This window comes from Plectropomus leopardus, chromosome 6 (assembly GCF_008729295.1).
Source record: "Plectropomus leopardus isolate mb chromosome 6, YSFRI_Pleo_2.0, whole genome shotgun sequence".
NCBI lineage: Eukaryota > Metazoa > Chordata > Actinopteri > Perciformes > Serranidae > Plectropomus > Plectropomus leopardus.
The window spans coordinates 27,673,202-27,693,825 of NC_056468.1; the positions used below are offsets into that span (position 1 = coordinate 27,673,202).

The 20,624-nt window shown below is 37.9% G+C and overlaps 2 protein-coding genes across 2 annotated transcripts; both read left to right on the top strand.

Moving 5' to 3' along the window:
• The first annotated feature begins 256 nt into the window (after positions 1-256).
• On the top strand, positions 257-8,337 carry LOC121943904 (proepiregulin-like). The gene is made up of 5 exons (XM_042487505.1): positions 257-444; positions 5,209-5,292; positions 6,253-6,379; positions 6,478-6,624; positions 7,539-8,337. Exons 1-5 carry the CDS (start codon positions 405-407, stop codon positions 7,597-7,599), a joined length of 459 nt encoding a protein of 152 aa, XP_042343439.1. The 5' UTR covers positions 257-404; the 3' UTR covers positions 7,600-8,337.
• Positions 8,338-12,896: 4,559 nt separating this feature from the next.
• LOC121944165 (amphiregulin-like) lies at positions 12,897-20,332 on the top strand. Its single transcript, XM_042487867.1, has 6 exons — positions 12,897-12,901; positions 14,061-14,179; positions 15,015-15,243; positions 15,360-15,530; positions 17,263-17,376; positions 19,959-20,332. The coding sequence occupies exons 1-5, from the start codon at positions 12,897-12,899 to the stop codon at positions 17,354-17,356; spliced, it is 618 nt and encodes a 205-aa protein (XP_042343801.1). The 3' UTR covers positions 17,357-17,376; positions 19,959-20,332.
• Positions 20,333-20,624: the final 292 nt, after the last annotated feature.

Sequence of the window (20,624 nt, forward strand, 5' to 3'; positions counted from 1 at the left end):
ATCAACTGTTAAATAGCCAAACAAAATATGAGTAAGATGAGATGACTCAGATGAAACTTCTTGATTTTAATTTAAACAGTGGATCATCAGTGGGTGAAAGGATGACGGATGAGGCTCCTCCTTATTTTTTGTTTTTTTTTTCCTTTTCGGTAAAATGCTGCCTTCAGGGTCTCTCTTTTTATTTGGACGTTTGAAGTGTAAAATTGTCTAAATTACAGGAGTCTGTCACCACACCCAGACCGCAGGACTGAGCCCGGTGCTTTGTGTGTGCCAGCAGAGACATCGCCTGCCTCCTTCAACCACCTAATAGTTATTTTGACGAATCGGAAGCGTCCACACCTGGTTCTTACCTGCGAGCCCACCACGCGGAGCCTCCTGTCAGCGACCCGTCTGCCGGCTCTGAGATGAGGACCAGCAAACCGTCAGCGCTCCTCTCTCTTCTCGGTAAGTTGTGTGTTAAATGTTTTGAAAGGAAGAAGTCAAGTTCACGCATTTGTTTGACACTGATGTGACGGCGGATTAGAGCTGCAGAGTTCAGGTGTGGACTGAGTTTAAATCAAGCTGTTATTCTAAAAGTCGAGCAAATCAGATGAGAAAAACGACTCACTCAAAGCCAAATGTGGCAAAAGGAAGATGAGAAAAGACGTTAAAGCCACTGATAGCCTTAAAATAAAATTATTCAAAAGTAGGAAACGAACAGTAAAGTACATTTACGCGAGTACTTGTATAAAGTGAAATAGGCTTTTGAAGTAGGCTTGTTACTTTACTCCAGTACATTTTATGCTACTTTGTACTTCACTACTTCCGATCCAAGTAGGCCTATTACTTTTCAGAATAAGATTATATTAACTCTTTGAATCCTGGGGTAACCAGTCTACTTTCACATGTATTTAAACCTTTGAACCCCTGAGAATATTGGTTTGAGTTCCTCTAGAAACAACTTAGTGAGGTAGTAGTAGTGGTAGTATTAGTAGTAGTAGTAGTTTTGCGAACTGCTAAAAAAATTGTAGATTGTAAAAAGGATTTTTAAAAAACAAGGAAAAATGTCTGGGGAAAAGCTATATTCATTGTTATAATTATCATAATTACATATTTAGAATTATGTTACATAATTCTTATAATATTTAAGCACTTTTCTCTGGTTATTTGCTTGTTTGGGGAATTTTACATTTGTCTTTTTTGTGATTTTTTTCTACTATTATACAGGTATTTTTCTTGTACTTTTTGCTTTTTTTTTCTTCCAAATTTTGGGGTAATTTCTTTTTTTGTTGCTCATTTCCTTCTTCCCATGTTTTTGAAAGAAATCAAAACAATTTGCTCAGGTTTCAAACTGTTAAAAATCATCTTACAAAATAAAGGCATTGTTGTCGATTAACCTACTTAGTTAAGTTTAAGTTTAAATTAGCTACATTTGTAAAACTGCAACAGTAAAATATTACATTAATGAATCACTATTGGTCATCTGGTAATTTACAGCGTAATAAAACAGTTTATTTATAGCACCATTCAGGTACAAGGTAATTTGAAGTACTTTACATTGAAATACATTAAATAAAATACATTCACAAAAGATTAAAATTGCATTCAAACAATAACAAAAAACAAAGCAAGAAAAAGGAGAAAAAAATAGTTGTAGGCTAAAGAAAATGTGTTGTTATTGGGAAGTCAGGAAAGTTTGACCAATAATGTTTAAATCCATTTTCCTACAAAATGAGCACTTTTACTTTTGATACTTTATTTATCTGGTGATACTTTTGTATTTTTACTTAAGCCTCAGTAACATTTTGAATGCAGGACTTTATTTGAGTGTTTTTCTATTATGGCACTGCTACTTTTACTTAAGTGAAGGATCTGGATACTTTGCCATATACTTAGTCATCTGTATTTTACTCTTCTTTATTTTTTCAACTTATTGCTCTTTTTGTTTTGCAGCCTCCAGCGGTGGAAGATCCTTTACTCAAGTAAAAGTACCACAGTGTAAAAATACCCCATTAGATATAAAAGCAAAAGATTTACAGAATGCACTTAGATGAAAGTACTTATCAGAAAATAAGTTCACAAAAGTTAAAGAATTTTACTTATTAAGCAGCAGAATGACCCTGTCATTGTTATCATGCTGTGTAATGAGTACTTTTAATTTTTTTTACTGCAAGTATGAAGTGCTGTAGAGATCTACCTGATGGAAGTTTTTGGAGTCCGGTGAGGGCCTCTGCCAAATACCTGTGTTCATGAGCTGACGCACATGCTGAGCTCAGAGCCTCAGGGATGCTGCAGGATGTTGGCAATTAAACTGCGGATGGAAGATTTATTATTTGGAAGCACATGCGGTCTGATTAAATCTGTCATTCGCTTGTTGTTTCGGTTCACTCTTATCTATAAAAAGTCATAGAGCATCCAAGCTTGTATAAACTGTTGAGTGCCCAGTAGTGGGTGCTAAATACTACAATGTAAGTAGCCTAAAATAGCTGCATTTAAAATCCTAATTAAGTACAGAAGATAAGTTATCTTGAAAATGCACTCAAAGTATCAAAAGTCCAAGTTGTCGTTCTGCAAAATCAAAGTCGACTGTGACTCATTTACTGTTAGAAATTACATTATTAGATCGTTAATACTGGCCTGTTATGCATATGCAGTTGTAGCTGGTGGAGATGGAGCTATACAGTTTGATAGTTTAGTCCAGTGGTTCCCAACCTAGGGGTCATGCCCTTCCAAAGGGTCACAAGATAAATCTGAGGGGTCATGAAACGATTTGATGACATTGGAGAGGAAAGACGAAAAACAACTTCTGCTGCATACGTTTCTATAAATGTTTTGGACTTTCTCTAATCTTTGCTTTTTTGTGAAATATTGAGTAATCCAAGCTGATTGGGCATTGAGCAGATATATTAAAGGAATCACTGAGAAGTTTACAGGTGAAATCAGCTGCTGGCAACTCACAGACACTTGAAACAGGACAAGGGGCCCCGACTAGACATCTCTTATTCCAACACAGTAGTTAGAATAAATGTTGGCATTAAATGTTTGTGCAAACCACGATATTATACATTTGTGTATTTTATATGTGGCAGAAACTTTGTGCTTGTATACATTTCTGTTTTCAACTTTATGTTGTGACAGCACTGGTAAAAGTGTGGTTAGGTTCTGGCACAAGAAAAGACTGGGTTAGGAAAACATGTTTTGGCTTAAAACATCCAGTTTGGGTTGTACATGTTCCAAACTCTCATTTAAATGGTTCACTTCCAGCTTATGGCCCTTGGCTGCATGTCATCCCCTCTCTCTCCTCTTTTCATTCTTACATGCTGTCCTCTCAAAAAAGGCAAAAGCGACCAAAAAACAACACTTTAAAAACAATAAAAAGCACACTTTTGTTGGTTTCAAATAGTGGTCTGCTGATCTGCTCATCTCGTCTGGGCGTCATCCACCATAGCCTCCTTCTTCCAATGAGAAGCTCAGCTCATATGCATGTAATCTGAACTAAATGTCATCCTTAAGTAACGTACAAGTGTAACGTATCCGTGGATTGCAGAAATGTACAATGCCAACATTTAATTCTGGTGAATGGGCTGCTTATTTGTAAGGCATCACAAGTCAACAATGATGTGAACCGCAAAATAACCAGTAACAGAACCGATAAATAGTGGACTGAAAAGTACAATATTTCTCTCTGAAGTACAGTAGAGTATTAACTAGTTAACCATCCTGATAAGAAATGACTTGCACTAATAACCGGCCCTCCTTTTGCTGCGCTGGATTATGTGGGTCATATAAAGTGAGTTTGTTGTGGTGCTGCTCACCTTTAGCCCAGATTTTATTTTTTTCCTGCACCACACATTTGCATAAACCAGTTTAGCATGTTGAATATTCAACCTTTCACAAAGTCAAAGAGCCAAACTTTCTTGTTATTGCACAAACCTTTTGGAAAAGTACAGCTGTAACTCTCGTCCAAATGAATGCGATGAAGATGGGTGGATAACACTGGCTCTTGCCGGATTACAGTGAGTCACTGTCTAATGATATAAATGGGCTGATTGGACAGTGATTAATTAGTAAAACAGAAAAGTTGCTTCGTCAACACTTCAAGCTCAAGCACACTATGCACTTTCAACCCATCAGCCACTTCAGAACCACCCAACAACCAGGTTTGAGTCCTCGCACAGAAAACAGAGGAAAATATCTCTGCAGCCATAACAACAGACAGGAACAGAAACCCGGAGAGAGCACCATGGCTGGGCTTTGATATCAAGTATAACCAGATTCATAACCAGTCAGAACCAGACACATCTTGCATCCAGGTTCTCCCGCCTGCAGGAATGTGCATGGGCGTTTGCAAACGTAACGCATTATGAAGCTGTGCAGGCCGGTACAGGCATGTGGGGCTGGGCAACACGAGACGCACCACACCATGTCCCGGTTGGCAAAGTTTACACAGAGAAACTTGGCAGGAAATCTCTCCTTTCACGCTCAAAGAGAATATTTCTGATGTTTGTAGTTTTCCTTAATGCTGGTGTGGCGCCTCATCTAAACATAGTAGAAAAACACAGATCATTTTGGGGGTGACAATAAATAACAATCCCCCTGCTCACCCACAACTGTGTGTTAAAAATTCAAAGCAATTTTTTGTAAATATGTTGATGTTCATGTGAACCTGATATTTCTCTGTCAAATTAAGGTTTTTATAAATAACATATAAATGTTCACATGGGAGAACACTTTTAGTTCACAAATTAAAGGTTGTTGCTACTCTTAAATTAAAAAAAAAAAAAAAAAAAAAAGCCCCAAAATAAAATGAAAAACCATCTAAAGGGATTAAGTGATTAGATGGTTCAAATCCCCCGAAATGAGTCCCAACATGACTGTCTGGATCTGACATATGAAAAACATTCTGATTTTTCTCTAGTTATTCTTTTTTTGTTGTGATTTATTGGACAATTTCACCTTTTCATGCCCCTAAATTGACTGCAATAATAGAAATTGAGAAGAGAAAATCACTTTTCCCAAACTGATCATAACATCATAGATATATTAAACCTTTAAAAAAGGCTCACACATTCATTTTTTTGACCTTTGACCAACCTTCAAAAAGTTTGGCAGCCATTATTTTGTGGATTTATACAGGGCCGGTAAAACCCAGTGTCTGTACAAAGCTGACTGAATGACCTCACTGTGTATTCAGCGTATTTAATGAGTCAAATATTCTCTGTTCCACAGGTGTCATGCTGCTCTGGCCATATGTTTTTACCAAGAGCGTCTCACCCAGACTTCAGACTACAGACAGCTCCTCTCTCCCTGCAGGTAATTGTTTTAATTGTCAAGAAGAAACACGCAGGGATTTGTCTTTGAAATATTAGTGCAAATACAAAATTGAAAGGATTGCAATGTATTTGGACAGCTGGAGGTAATCATGTACACTAAGGGATATTTTTCTCTTCCATACAAAGTGTGTTGTAACATTGATGAACTCTGCGGTAGAGCAGCAGAAATGAGGCTTTTAAGGAGCTTTTAAATGACTGTAGACAACATATAAAGGCTTCTACAGTTCTCAAAGGGACAGTACAGCCCTGAAATACACACTTTTCATTTACCTATAGTGCTATTTATCAGTCTAGATTGTTTGGGTGTAAGTTTCTGAGTGTTGGAGATATTGGCTGTAGAGATGTGTGACTTTTCTCCAATATGATGCAACTAAATGGCACTCAGCTTGTGTTGCTTAAACGCTAATAAAATACATCTGAAGAACTCAACAGCAGTGTCTCTCTCCAGAAATCATGACCCAATTAATCAAAAATAATCCACAGGCCTTGTTGTGAGCAGTTTCATGTAGGAATTATTTTCTTTCTGCCAAACAGGTCAGCAGAAAGTTTGAGTGTCAAACACTGTATTTCCTGCACAAATTTGTGCCTTTTGTGCATCAATTTGTGATAGAATTGTCTTTAATTTTGTCCTCATAGAAGTCTACTGCTGCTTTTATGTTTTTAGTGTCTCTCTCTCTCTCTGTGTGTGTGTGTGTGTGTGTGTGTGTGTGTGTGCACCCCAAAATCTATGCAGACACTCGTGTTCTAGCGATAGCCCTTTTACTTCTGCAAAAATAAAAGCAAACAATGCAAGCACAGCTGCAGCTTATACTCACATTTGGGGCTTAGCTAACGAGATGTGAGGATCTCTAAACATGCATAAATGTTCATTTACACTGTGAAAATGATGCAGTTTCCTGTGAAAAGGTTTCAATCCTTCCCTCTTGTTTTGGTGTTTCAGGACAGGGAGAAGAGCACCCTCATGTGGTGAGGCGGTCAACACAGAACTGCGACAGCTCCTTCGACAGCTACTGCATGAACAATGGCCATTGCATGCTTCTGGTGGACATGTATGTGTGTGTGTGTGTGTGTGTGTGTGTGTGTGTGTGTGTGTGTGTGTGTGTGTGTGTGTGCTAGTTTCAGTTTTCAGGTGTGATGGTGAATGACTCATGTCTATGTGCTGCAGGTGTGACAGGGGCTTCTACGGCCCCAGGTGTAACAACCCGGAGCTGGTGTTTCAGCCAATGGGAGAAGGGCAGATCATTGTCACCATTTTCTGTGTGACTCTGCTGATTGTAGGTCTGGCTGGAGCTCTGTACTTCTGCTGCAAATGGTAAGGCCTCAGTCTGTGAATAAGTGTGTGTGTTTGCCTTTTGATTTTTGACACAATTTAACTATTTTTAAAAGTATTATGATGATGAAGTTAGTTTTTATCAATACTGTTGTTTCGGGAATGCAGATGGCCATCTTCCAAAATGCTTTTTTGACATGAAAATGTTACATTTTTAATTTTGAATCTATATTCTCTGTTGCCACCTTTAACTCCTCCACATTGTCCTTGGATGCTAGAAAATAATCAGAAAGCTTGTTAGTGTTGACATGCTGCAGTTTTTCAGATTATTCCAGCTAGTTTAGACAATATGCCAAAACACATAAATGAAAACAATGTGACAATGTGACAATGTGAAATTGGTTGCTTGCAGAGGAGTATCTCCTGAATGGGCAGCTCAGGGCTTAATAGAGAGTTACAGCTTTTTGTTTATCAGTCTTGACCCACAACTTTACTGTTGTAGTGTTATTTCAGCCACAACAAGCATGGTTATAAACTAAATGTAAGTACAAAAAAGTAAAGCAAAACATTTTTTTTACACTGAAACTCTTGTTTCTTTTCTTTTCACAGATGCATTTAGTTGTTGACATGCAAATGAAGTGTGATCATAGACTTGAGGGTGACTCAGACTCAACACCTGTCATCATGTAAAACCTGCAGGTGTTTCACATGTTTCAAATCAAGCCCCTTGTGACGTAAAGTCTGCCCTAACATCTGCCCTGTTTCGTGCAGCGACACGTCAAACCACGGATGATGGTTATCTCAAAGGCATTTCTTTGGACATTTAAACTGGGTCACTCTGCAGTTTTTGGTTTTCAAAGATAATTTTATTTAAGGATGGTTGAGTACGAAATTAATCATTTGCTTAGCACCCTTTTAAAAAAACTGAATAAATGATCTGTGAATATTTTTTACAGGTATAAGAAAAATCCACGGCAGCAAACGCAGCAGGGTTACAAAGGAGTTCAGACAGCTTAGACGCACACCCACTGCGTCCTCCGCTTCTGGAAAACCAGCAAACCAGGACTGCCCCGGTTTCATATGAGAAAATTTCAACATATCATGACGTCACCTGACGAGCTTTCGCTCAGTGGTTGGTTTTACGGATGTTGCCCAGCTTTGGATCACTTTATCAAGCAAGCAGATCACGCAAAGAGTTTAAAAATGTTAAAAAAAGAGTCAGCTTTTTTGTTCGGTGCGATTGTTGTTCCCAGCCGCAACGGTTCTCGTGTTTCAGCACCTGCTGCCCTCATGTTTGAAAAGATGAATGGTGAGACGCACAAAGACAGTTTCTGTGGGTGATAAGGAGGGTGGGTCATGGAAAAGTCATACAAAAATGTCTAAACAAATATTAGGTAAGAATTTACCAACATGACTGTCGAACATTTCGGACCCTCTGGCAATCATCCATGCTTTTAGATATTTAGGCAATCATGAACTAAAACTTATTGAGAATAAAATCCTAACCTTAGCTGCCTTTTGTCTTCCTACAGCACATTTCTGCACTCTTTTGTAGTATTTTAATTTATACTTTACACTCCTGACTTGTTTTACTTGTATTTATTGTTTCTTTTTGCCTTTTGTAGCTCTGGTGAATATTTTTAAAAGCCATTGTTGTCTTGAAACTCTCCACTGGGTTTAACATTTCTGTTTTTAATTGCTTTTTGTCAGAGAATATTCTTATTTTGATAATTTATTATAAAGTATTATTGTATACATTGTCTATTATTGTCTATTATTGTATACACTTGTATACACTACACGTCTTGTTTTGGAAGCTCTGTTACCACTATTTCACAGATTTCTTTTTCATTGACTTCAGTCTCACCTCATATGACATTGTTGTGTGATAGTAACCGCTGAGAGTCTTCAAATTCTTTTATACAGTTTTCACATTTTTCATCCATGTCATCACTTATTCTCTTGAACTCAACTTTTTTCACATAAGATTTTTACAATAGCAGTATTAGCATTAGTTTTAGTAAAACACGTTTAATAAAATTTTACATTTACATAAATAAACTTTTAACTCTGTCAGTCTTTTCTGGGCTAAAGCTTTAGAGCATGAGTGTGAATTTTATTTTAAAATTGTATCAATACCAAGTGCATGTTCACAGGTGTTTTGCCACAATAATACTTTTGAAATGCAGTTATATACTGAGCAACAATATAAGTTAAAGTGAATCATCTGATTACTAAGATAAGTTTCCAAATGTAGGTTTCTGTGGGAAATTGTGTTTTGTCTTGTGGATCTTTTTTTTAGAAGTTCTACTTGAATTTTAAGGTGTAGCTTCATGTATCAATGAAGGCCTTTAACAAGCATTTTAACGACAGACATCCTGACAGGTGTAATTACTTAATTAAGTAACAGCTGTGTTTGATGGACAGTTCAGAGCCCTGCTGCTGAATGTGTGTGAGCCACCTGTGCTGCTCCTGCTCTGAAAAGCCAAATGTGTGCAGTGAAAGAGATCTACAAAACAGGTAGGACTAAAAACACAGCAAGGGAACCTTTTAGTAGCAATAAATTAGATTCACTCTATGACTCTCTGTTACCTTTCAAATAAGACTCACACATGAGAGTAGCAGTGGAAAAGTGACTAACCTATCAAGAGTGTATAGTAAATCTTGCGAAAACAGAGATCAGGGTTTGTTTGGAGGCCACTTTGAGAGGACATATTTAAAAGTTGGTCCACGTTTTGTGCAAACATATTCATACATACTCAATATTACCAAGGCTCACACACTTTTGATGTGATGTCAGGTTGGAAGAATCAATGAAAAATCATCACCCCATCAGGCAACTTACAAACCATTTGACACATACACATTATAAGTATCAGTATTTTAAGGTTATACTTTTGTTCATGTTGTTGCTGTTCTACTTTCACGTGTGAGAGTGGTGCACAAAAACATCCTACAACACAAAAACCATGGCAAGTGCATTGATCGTTCAAATAAAACTTAACTGAGGAATGTATTAATAATTTCAAATTTATGAAACCAGTTTCACATTTACCCTTTTTAAAAAACGGCTTGAATAATAACATAAATATTCTATTGTAAGGTCACGCTACACTTACACAATGCAAAGAATAGGAATGTTTATGGGAGTCGTTTTCTGACCTCCCGAGCGCAGTGTTCAATGTCGAGTTAATCTATAACAACATTTTACTCTCTGCACCCTCATTAGTGCTTCAGCCAGAGTCAATGAGCCATTTTAACACCTGACTGAAGCATCTAAATGTTCTGTATACTAATGAACAACAATGATCACATGTAAACATTAACTCACCTCATCTGTTTAAAACATACTTAAAAACACATAAGCATGCACTGGCACACACACAGACTCACAAACACACCCACCCAGTTGCATACTCATTGCTCTAAATATAGAATGTGCATACACACATATCAAAAAACTCAGGAGATGCTGCTCTAATCTCTACACTGCTCCTTCTGTGCAACTGTTATTACATATTGCATAAGTACAAGTAGGTTGCTCGTGAGTAATGTGGTTGGTGGAAGCCCTGTTAAGCTGCATCCTTGCGTGTCCTTTTAGAAAACAAAATCTTCCACGTGTGCCATGCACACATTTGTTTTGCCGCTCATGACTGGTTCATGTCTTCTTTTCACTGTTACTTTTGTTAGCAAGCAGCATGCTTTTAGGGTGGTAATGCATGTATGCTGATCGGCCCCCAGTTTATTCAGTGAAATATTTCAGCATCTATGACATGAATTGACACAAACTTTTGTACAGACATTCATTGTTCCCAGAGGAGGAACCCTAATGATCATCTGACTTTTCTTGCAATATTATTGTGAGATTGATATTTATGCAGACAAAGTCTATTTAGGCCCTATCCTATCAAATATAAAAGCAAAAACAACAACAACAACAAAAAAACCCATAAAGAACAAAACACAGCTGAAGCACTGTCAAAAGTATGCCAAAACCCAAAGGTGGCCATTTAACTCAAACTCTCAAGTTGTTGGCCAACTAAGGCCTGAAAAAAGCTATAACCAAAAGGCCACCTGAGGCAGTGACCTTCATATTGCAGCCTGACTCATCTGTTCCTCAATACAGTGTACATTCACCTCTAAACATGTCAAAAGTCCTGTAAGCGAGGCTTGTGTGTTTGTGTAATGATGCACATTTTGATGTCACAACCCCAAAATTTTGCTTTCTCTGTCTACACACCAACACTGAAAGTGTTTCTAAAAATCTTCATTGTGGATGGAATTTTACAAAAGATTTGTTTTTTGTGGCGTAAAACACATGTGGACTAAAAAGGCAAAAATGCAACAACAACAAAAAAAAAACTTGCCTGCAGTATTATACAGCTGTCACCTGTAATGCCAACTGGGACAGGTGATACAAATCAGGGCAATCAGTTTAACCCTTTGAAACCTGGAGCGACATCACTTTTCTTGTGCTGCTGTCAGATGCCTTTTCCAAGTATTTAACCCTCTGAAACCAGAGTAAATTGATCTGATTACTTTCAAAAACACAGGGGAAAAAGGCAATGAGCAATGTGGTGAGACATGTTACACAGATTGCAAAAAAATAGTAGATTTAGAAAACTATTTTTAAAAAGCTAAGAAAAAAAGTCTAAGGAATTAGATAAAAAGCTTTATTTCTATTTATCAGACATTATTATGATATTATAGTTTTTTAAATGCTTTATCTAGGTAATTTACTTATTTCTTTTTGTTTTTACTTCAATTATATTTTTTCTTTTTGTTTTGTTTTGTTTTGGGGTTTTGTTTGTTTCTCTGTTTGTTTTGCGTTTTTTAATAAATTCCACTAATTTCTCTCTAAATTTTGGGTTATTTCTTCTTTCGTTGCTCATTGCCTTCTTCCCATGTTTTGACAGAAATTAAGCCAATTTGCTAAGGTTTCAAAGGGTTAAAAGCCCAATTTAAGGACAGCCTGAAACCAAACACAAATTGCTGTTTAATCCTACCAGATACTGAGATTATAACTGTTTTGTGTTAATGCATGATTCAAAGTTTTATCCAAATAGATACGGCTTTATTTGTGTATCCGAACGTTTCCCTCCTTCATTAGCTACGTAGCAGTGTGTGTTTACAGTGGGCGGCTGTTATGAGGTGCATCTCTCCGAGCTTGTGTCAGACTTTCCACACATTCATATCACACATCCTCAATGTCATTGCACATAATCCAAACAATTCAGGATCCACCGCCGTTATAAACAAAACGAGTCAGGAGCTTCTGGTCGCTGTGGAGGCCAAAGGAATGAGAGTTCAGAGCATTCCTCGCAGGTTTCTAAAGGATACCAGCGGGCGATGGGATAGCCTCTGTGTGCAGACACAACAACATTATCAACACACCCATCTGTGCAGCATCCCCACCCAGGCCTTAAGGTCTCCTCTTGGTTACAGTGTGCCGAAATAGTAACTTCATTTAATCAAACCACACACACAAAAAGAACAACATAAAACACACATGGGGATACTGACAGATTTAGTGTTTCTAACCAGTTACTGAATGAAAATAGACATGAAACAATCTATTTTTAAGAGTGGAAGTTATTCTGGATGATGTTCACTGTTAAAAATGCAATTAAAACATGACTTATCTCAGATTAAGTCATGTTTGATTACCATCTTTAGACCTTTTTCTCAACATTTGCTCATATCTGCACATGATATCACTTTAAATCATAAAAATATTTTATGATTCTTATTATCGCCGTCATTTATTTTCTTTCTATTGACCATCTTTGTACCTGGACTAAAGTGCACTCCTGGTTTCAGTTTATTACAAACAAAGGTGTGTGTGTATCATTGTTGCCAAGTAAAAACTTTGAGTCTTCAGTTTTTGGTTGATTTTTTAAATATGTTTTCAACCCTTTAAGTGCATTAAATTTTTCAATACCACTTAATAATACAAAAAAGTAGCTATAAAAAATAGCTTTTTTACACTGTTTGGAAAGTTGACACAAGGTTTTTTACCTGTTAATAGTGTGTTATGAGTGTGTGTGTGTGGGTGTCACTAATGGATTGATGCTGTAATTATGGCCTAATTCGTGACCATAGAGGGAGACGTGCGGAAGTGATTACAGTTAAAGAAGCAGGAACAAATGTGTGTGTGTGTGTGTGTGTGTGTGTGTGTGTGTGTGTGTGTGTGTGTGTGTGTGTGTGTGTTTTAGTGGTGTTGAGAAACAAGTCAGAATACATCAAACTGTTTTGTGTCTCGATTCCATTTAGACTCATTATTCCCCGAAAGGAGCCTCGTCATGTTTGAGAACATGAGGTGCAAAATGTGTCGCCTGAGGCAGATTAATCATTAGACACACACACACACACACACACACACACACACACAGACACACAGACACACACAGCTTGATTGCATGAACCTCTCTTGCTTCTTTTGGACGGACATGCACATGCATACACACACACACACACACACACACACACACACACACACACACACACACACCCTTCTTTCTCCTTGGAGTCGAGAGGCAGGCGTTGGTCTATAAAAGCTGCACCCAGCGGAGGTAAAGAGAGCACAATCTCTATCAGCAGGGGAGAACCACACACTCCAACACACACTTGCACACACAGATTAGAGCAGGACTGTCATACACACAACACTCTTCCTGGGATATGAACCCTCTCGTCCTCACCTGTCTCCTGTGCTTCGGTAAGTCTGGACTTGTATTCTGTGTGTGTGTGCAGAGAGTGTGATTCAATTAAATGGAAAGAAATGAAAAATGGTATGAAGACAGGATGAGGAGGGGGCAAAAGAATGAAGAAAAGCAAGTGAGGATTTGTAGGGCAGGAGAGAGATATTCAGGACTTTTAGAGAAAATAATCCGTGTCAGAAGTGCGGCGGCGCTCTGTGAAAAGGTCAGCATACTTCAGATACTTCATTGGCCTGTGATTGAGTCCTATTCATCATTGTTCTTGGCTGCTGTGAATGAATTGTTCAGGTACAGTTCAGTTCTTGATGTGGACTGGTTGTACTGGTTTCAGTGTGGATACAGTGTCTACTTTAAAATCTCTCCAAATTTTAAGATGAATGTATGAGTCAGATGTAAATGGGTCAAGATTATACAGTACAATACTTATAAGAGCTAACTGAGAAAGTTCCTGTTTGCCTGAAGAGAATAAATGTCTTTATTTTTGTCTTTTTAACTAGAAAAGTAACACTTCTGGATAATTGTCATTCATTTAATCTCTTTATGGCAACAGAATCAGGTCTTCTGGTGCTTTAAAAAGACTGAGCCTTGACATAAAAACTAACATCAAACTGCATCATATGACTTCAACTTTGACCCTAATTGCTTTTTTACTGGTTATCGTTTTCATGTGATCTCACTCATTATTCTCTTTATCTGGTTTATAGTCTCCGGGTGCTGTAGGTGCTCAGAGATCTGAGGCCACGTTCTCCGGTGATCTAGCGGAGTGAGCGGGGGTCCGGCCTCTGGGGGGGACCTCCAGAATTCGCTGAGTGATGATGATGAGCTAGAAGTAGACGAGGAAGTTTCGGGAGGAGACAACGAAAATGTCAGCATTATAGGTACAACAACCATACTCTGATCTTTTTTATTTTATACATATATTCTGATTAAAATACTGGTTGATTTCGGTTAAAACTCGAATGTAGCTGTTAATAGAATAACTCAATCTGAGATCAGTAAATATATGTTTTCTGAGTGCATTGAAGAAGTAAAGAAACAAAGCCGGCATTCTTTTTGAATAGTGCAAAATTAAAGATATTTTAATAGAAAATAACCTTTAATAGGTTTTATATAGTATGGGACAAAAGTCAAGATGTATGCAGTTTTTCAGGTAGCCATTAGGATGGCTAACCCCTTAACACTTACCCCTAACGCTGGCCTGAACCCGTCTTGAACTGATATCCTGGAAATAATTTTGCTTTCTCAACAGAAAAATCATCCATATCGGAACATCGATAGTAAAAATCCGACAATATGAAATAGCTCCTTTTGTAATTAAAAAAAACAAATCATTCATCTATGGTACCGTGTAGGGGGGAGTTTTTGTTTAGAGAAGATATTTAAGATATATATTTTTTTTTTTAAATCAAAAAAGTATGTAAGAAAACACACTTGCCGCAGTCTAAAGACACATTTGGTCAATGACAGATACAGTTTTCAGGATACCCTTTTTAATTATACAAATATTTTATTGACTTAAAAATCTTTTGTTTGAAAGTTTTGTCTTACTGTCACAAAAAATACATAACTGGTAAGATCCAAGGTTGCCTTCCTCTTGTCTCTGTGCCTGAATATTTAACATCTTGTAAGCTTGTCTGAGCCTGAAAGTCATTTAATTTTAAACATAAATTAGGCAATACATCTCAGTTTTAACTTCAGTTTCTCCTCCTACAGAGTTACATCCCGCTAAAGATGAGAAAAAGAAAAGGAAAGGCAAAGGCAAGAAGAGGAACAGGCACAGGAGCAAAAACACGACTCCTCTCAACCCCGAGCATTCATTCTTCACCGATGGATACACGTCGACTCTCAGCAGCACAGAGGACCCCTGCACCTCCACCCACCTGGACTACTGCATCCATGGTTACTGCAAGTACATAGAGGGCCTGCAGGAGCCAGTGTGCATGTGAGTACAGCATCACTTCACTTTGTGTGTTTGCTACAAGTACGTTTCATACCAAATTCAAATCTCTTTCAAACATGTTTTAGTTCGATATTTGACATCAGCTTTTTACTCTGCAGATGTATGAGGGGTTACGATGGGGAGCGCTGTGGGATCCAAACTCTGGGGACGATTAAAAACAAGTCCGATCAGGTCAACAATACTGAGTTGGTGCAGACGGTCTTGGTGATCATCGCCGTGGTTCTGTCGGTCATCAGCTGCACCGCCATCCTGCTCATGACCTGTGCTCAGTGAGTATGCTCGTAGATATTTTGGTTTAAACACTGTAATTCAGAGGCATCATATCTGTGTGGCTTTCAGAAGGAGCGTGTGTTTGTGGGTGGGAAGCCAGTGAGGGATCATGTGGTAAAACTGGGACAAACTTCTCAGTGACAAGTGTAAAGATGCAGGTACTGACTTCATATGAGCCTCGGCGGAGATCTAAACCTGCATAAGCTAACAAAGGTGGAAGTGATAAGCCAAGTGTATACATGGGAGTTTTGCCAGTTAGATAAAGTGGAAAGACAAGAGGGGAAAAATCAGAATGAAACTGGCAAAATAGTCAAAGGTTATCAGACAAGTTAAAGTATTACTAAATTCATCAATATAATAATTATATCAAAATAAATATAAATATAAATATAATATAAAATAAATATTAATATATATAAATATATAAATATCGAATGAAGAATATAGCGATTGTACGATTCCTATAACCACCAATCAGTTGAATACATAAATTAAAACGTGTTTACTTATTTTGTCTACTTATTATCTTTACTACATAATTTTATGTCTTATTTTTAGGGGTCTCTGCACTCGGCATGGCACAATATGAACATTTTCTGTCACGATTATCTCGGCCCAAATAACCGCAATTGGCGATAATATCTTGATAATCATCAAAATGTGCTTAAATTAAAGTTATACTTCTTTATAGGGCAGGAAAATGTTAATAAAATTTAGAGAAAAATGCAAAGTGTGTCCCAACCAAAAGTGAATCAAATGTGACGAGAAAAAGCTGGATTCACCAGCATTCTATGTTTTGGCTTTCTTATCCTTTTCGTTTAAATAGAGGGGATGATTTGTGTGAGTGAGTACAGTTTGTACATCATTTTTAGGTATTAAACTTAAAAATACTTCTTTTTAACCTCAAAAGTCACAATACTATCCACGCCAGATCAAAAATATACTGGTTGTCAGTGTAACCTGCTTCTTTCTCCCACTGTGGTATTATTTTCACATAGGTGAGAATATAAGAAAAGACCTGATGTCAGTTGTTTGGTGCTAAAGCCCCCCTCTTATTTATTCTTTATAACCCGAAGATTTAAGTGAAAACGCATGAGGGAAACCATTCACACCTCAAACCTAACACACATCACAATCCAGACATTCTGCCCAATAAACACCTCTAAACACACTGACACATCAAAAAGCACATTAACACACCCAAACACGCCCACACTTTACAGCTATTGCTCACCACCTCCACAAGCTGGACTCAGTGACTCCTACGTCTCAGTCTTACTTTTATTGTAGACTTTTTAAATTGTGTCACGTTGACATACATATGCATTACTCATTCTTGATTTCAAACTGCCATCTCTTGCTTACCGTAATAGTGTAACAAGAACTGTGTAATCACTGTCCCTTATCAGTGTGTAACCAAATAACAGCGATTGTTGGAATGTGGGACAAAGTCAACAGTCCACTGCTTTACAGATACAAGTAGCCAGAAATTCCAGAAATTCAAAAGTCATGTAAGAATTTTTATGATCACTGTACTTTAGAGTGCTGCAATCTAAAGAAATCACTGCCACAAGCAATAAAAACACGCCTTGAATTTCATTTTTGTCTAGACAGGATCAAGCCATGTACCTGACTCTGCACTCCTGCTTTTCAAAACAACTTAACTATGATCATAATCACGAGAATTATAGCCTACTTGGCTTTTATACCAATGTTGAATGTCTTCTGTAGTTACAGGTCACATAAAAACTTCCTGGCATCCTACCTGGGAACTGGGGCAGAGCAGGAGAAGCTACAGAAACCCATCGGGGACGTCGTGGTGTAAGGGCGTCGAGTTACAATGAGGTAGGTGTCGCAGAGGTTTTGATCTAATTATGTGCACACACACACAGTCACTGTACTTTTACTGTACTTCTTACATTGTACTGAGTTCATCTGTATCAAATCAAAGAAATTCTGATGCCTTAACATTCATAAACATCTCAAGTCCCACAAACTTGAGAGCTTCGTTTGGCAGTGTAATTTGTAGCTAACCCTAACCCTTGTATGGAGGCTAACAGTGTAAGGCTTAAACAGTGCGCTTGTCTGCTTTAAGATGGGTTTTTCTAAATGCTATATTAGAAAACTGGAGGCAACTGGACTTGCTTGACTCTCTTGAAGATGTAACACCTCTCATCCAAGAGGCCTCTACAGTTTCAAACGTCTTCAAAACTGAAGTCGGATCGGATCTTTGGCTTTCCATTGCACAGCCTTGATTTTTGTTAAGTTCCTGAATGTACTGATCTGATCTACTGCTCTGAAAACCAAACCTGCTCATGCTGATTCTGTGTTAATGCCATTTGTGCAAGCAATATTGTGATGCTGTGAGAAGGACATGCAATCGGGCACTCCTGTATTTCCGGCTGTGTATATTTTGGTGATGTATTTCTTCAAAAAAGTCTTGCCTAAGTCCTCAGAGGGCGGTGTCTGGCCTCTACTCACGTGAGCCTTAAGCCAAACAGGAAGGAGTGGGCACAGAGAGTGACAGAAAAGCCCGTACGCCTGTTGTTGTTATTGAACAAGCAAGTTGCATCACGCAAAGAGGAATCCCCACTCGAGGAATTAGTGTGGATTAACCTGGGGGTGTCTCGGCCTGTCCCAGCTCTGCACCGCATACCAGCGTAAAGAAAAGCCACACACTCCATTGTACACATTCACCTGTGTGTCCAAACAATAACAGTACGCTGACACACTGACTGTACACGCGGTGACCCTGATGTTACAGCTTAATTACTCTGCTTACATGAGGTCAGAACTTAGTGAGCAATGCACGCAAGCACACATGCAGACTTCACGTGTTCACACAGAAAATTTAACCTCGAGACAAACAATGCGGCGGTACAACATTCTCATCATAGGTTGTGCGTCACTCAGTGTCCACCGTGAGAAAAGCAAGTCTGCCTCACATATACAATTAAGACTGAAGAGCTGAAACCTGTATAACATTAGCACTTAAAAACTGTAAGTTTATACTTCAGATTGAAACTGGCTGGTAAATGAGATCCGTTACCACATGACCATGAATTCTCTATGCATTCATTTTCAGGCATTAAATAGTTTCTCTAATGTGAAAAATATGACTTCAGCTATTATGTCTATCAGTTCTAAAAAGATTGTACCCACCAAAGCAATTGCTGAGCTATGGAATATCAGCAACATTTCTACAACAACCAGATTATTAAACTTTATTTAAAACTTAAACCAAAAGTGCACACACACAAAATGTTATAGTAAGCCAAAGCTGAATCAGGAAGCTGGTCTGTAAATTTTGTATTTTTGTGCAAACACATGCTTATTTCATTACAATCATTTGTAAGATGCTCGATCATGTACAAATCCACATGTAGTGGCTTTAAAGATCCAGTAGTGGGATTTAGAGATATATTGTAATATCAGGACCATAACCCTGTTTGTTGTGTTTTCATTACCTTGTGAGCGGTTTATGTCTTTATACGGAGTGGGTCCTCTTCCATGGAGTACACCGCGTAGTTCTACAGTAGCCCAGAATGGACAAACTAAACACTAAGTACGTTTACATGGTGTTAGAAAAAAATTAAATCATTGTGCTATTTATCAAAGTCGGACTAACACAACTAGGTAATGTGGTTAGGGGTCGTTTTACTATTTCATGTATATGCCTCAACTGGATATGAACTGGCCTTGATGTTCTGCACATGCTCCATAATCCCTTCACTGGGCTTTGCCATGTTGTGCAGCATAAATTCATTGAAGAAAGCCAGGGAAAACAAGACAATAAGAAGGTAAAAAGTAATGTAATGAGTACACATAACAGTATATAGCATTTACAGCTCAGAAAAGTTATCCATGTCACTGTTTAACATGCAACCCATTTGCGTTTGCTAACTTGTTTAATATGTAACTTAATATGTCAACCGGAAGAAGGTCCAATAGCAACTAGCAACTCCCCCACAAGTATACTGGGACAAGGAAAGCAGGTCAATGAAATAGCCTAACCGAGCTCTAACCATAGCTCAACTTTACTGTGCATGTAAACGTACTGGCTGGCTCTGGATAGGGTCATTTTCGTGTCCATTACACTTCTGCTACATGCTTGGCACACAGGAGAAATTTCAGTGTCTTGCAATTTACAACCTCACCACTAACTGCCAATAAATACATACACACTAGACATTTAAAAACCGTATCTGTAAAGGATTTTACTTTGTCCTTTACTTTTTACTTTGAGGAAGTAACCAAAAAGTGCACAGAATCCACAGATATAAATAACTGACATTGTAATTCATCTGCGTAGAGTTTTATATATCAGTTTTGATTTCTTACAAAACTGTTTTACTTTTACTTAGAGTTAATATTGTTTTTATGCTCATATATTTATTAATGTTTGATTTCTCTCCATCTTTCCTCAGCCAGCTGCACGATTTGAAGACAAAGTGGACCAGAGGAGTTTAAAGACCCCAGAAAGCAATAGACTGCTTTATTAAATGCTGTAAAAAACAAAACAAAACAAAAAAAAAACAAATAACAAACAACACTGTCCAGAACTTGTTAGAATGTAATTTATTTAGTGTGATTATTTATTGCTAATGACTGTATGAATGTTTGTATGTTGGACTATTGTTATGATGCCTATTCTGTACGAAATATGTGCGGTTCGGTTTTATTTATTGCACTGCTGTTGTTATAGGTCAGAGAAACGCTCTTCATCTCACACTGGAAAAGGGGTGGAATTTGATCACTAATAAATTGTCTCAGTGTTAACGTGAAAGAGTTTTTTTATTCACACAAGTCTGCCTGAGTTTTGTGTTTACATTCCCGTCAGTGGATGCATCCCATACCTCTGCAGCCGGCTCACACAAACAGCTCGGCCTTTTAGCCAAACACAGATTCAGTAGACGAGAATAACCCTGAGGGAAGCTCTGTCTGACATCAGCGAGGAATTCAAAGAATCATGAGAGCAATACAAAAGCATGAGAGGCTGGAAACTTTTGAGGCTTTTGTGTGTGCATGTGTGTGTGTGTGTGTGTGTGTGTGTGTGTGTGTGTGTGTGTGTGTGTGTGAGACAAAGTGCAAAT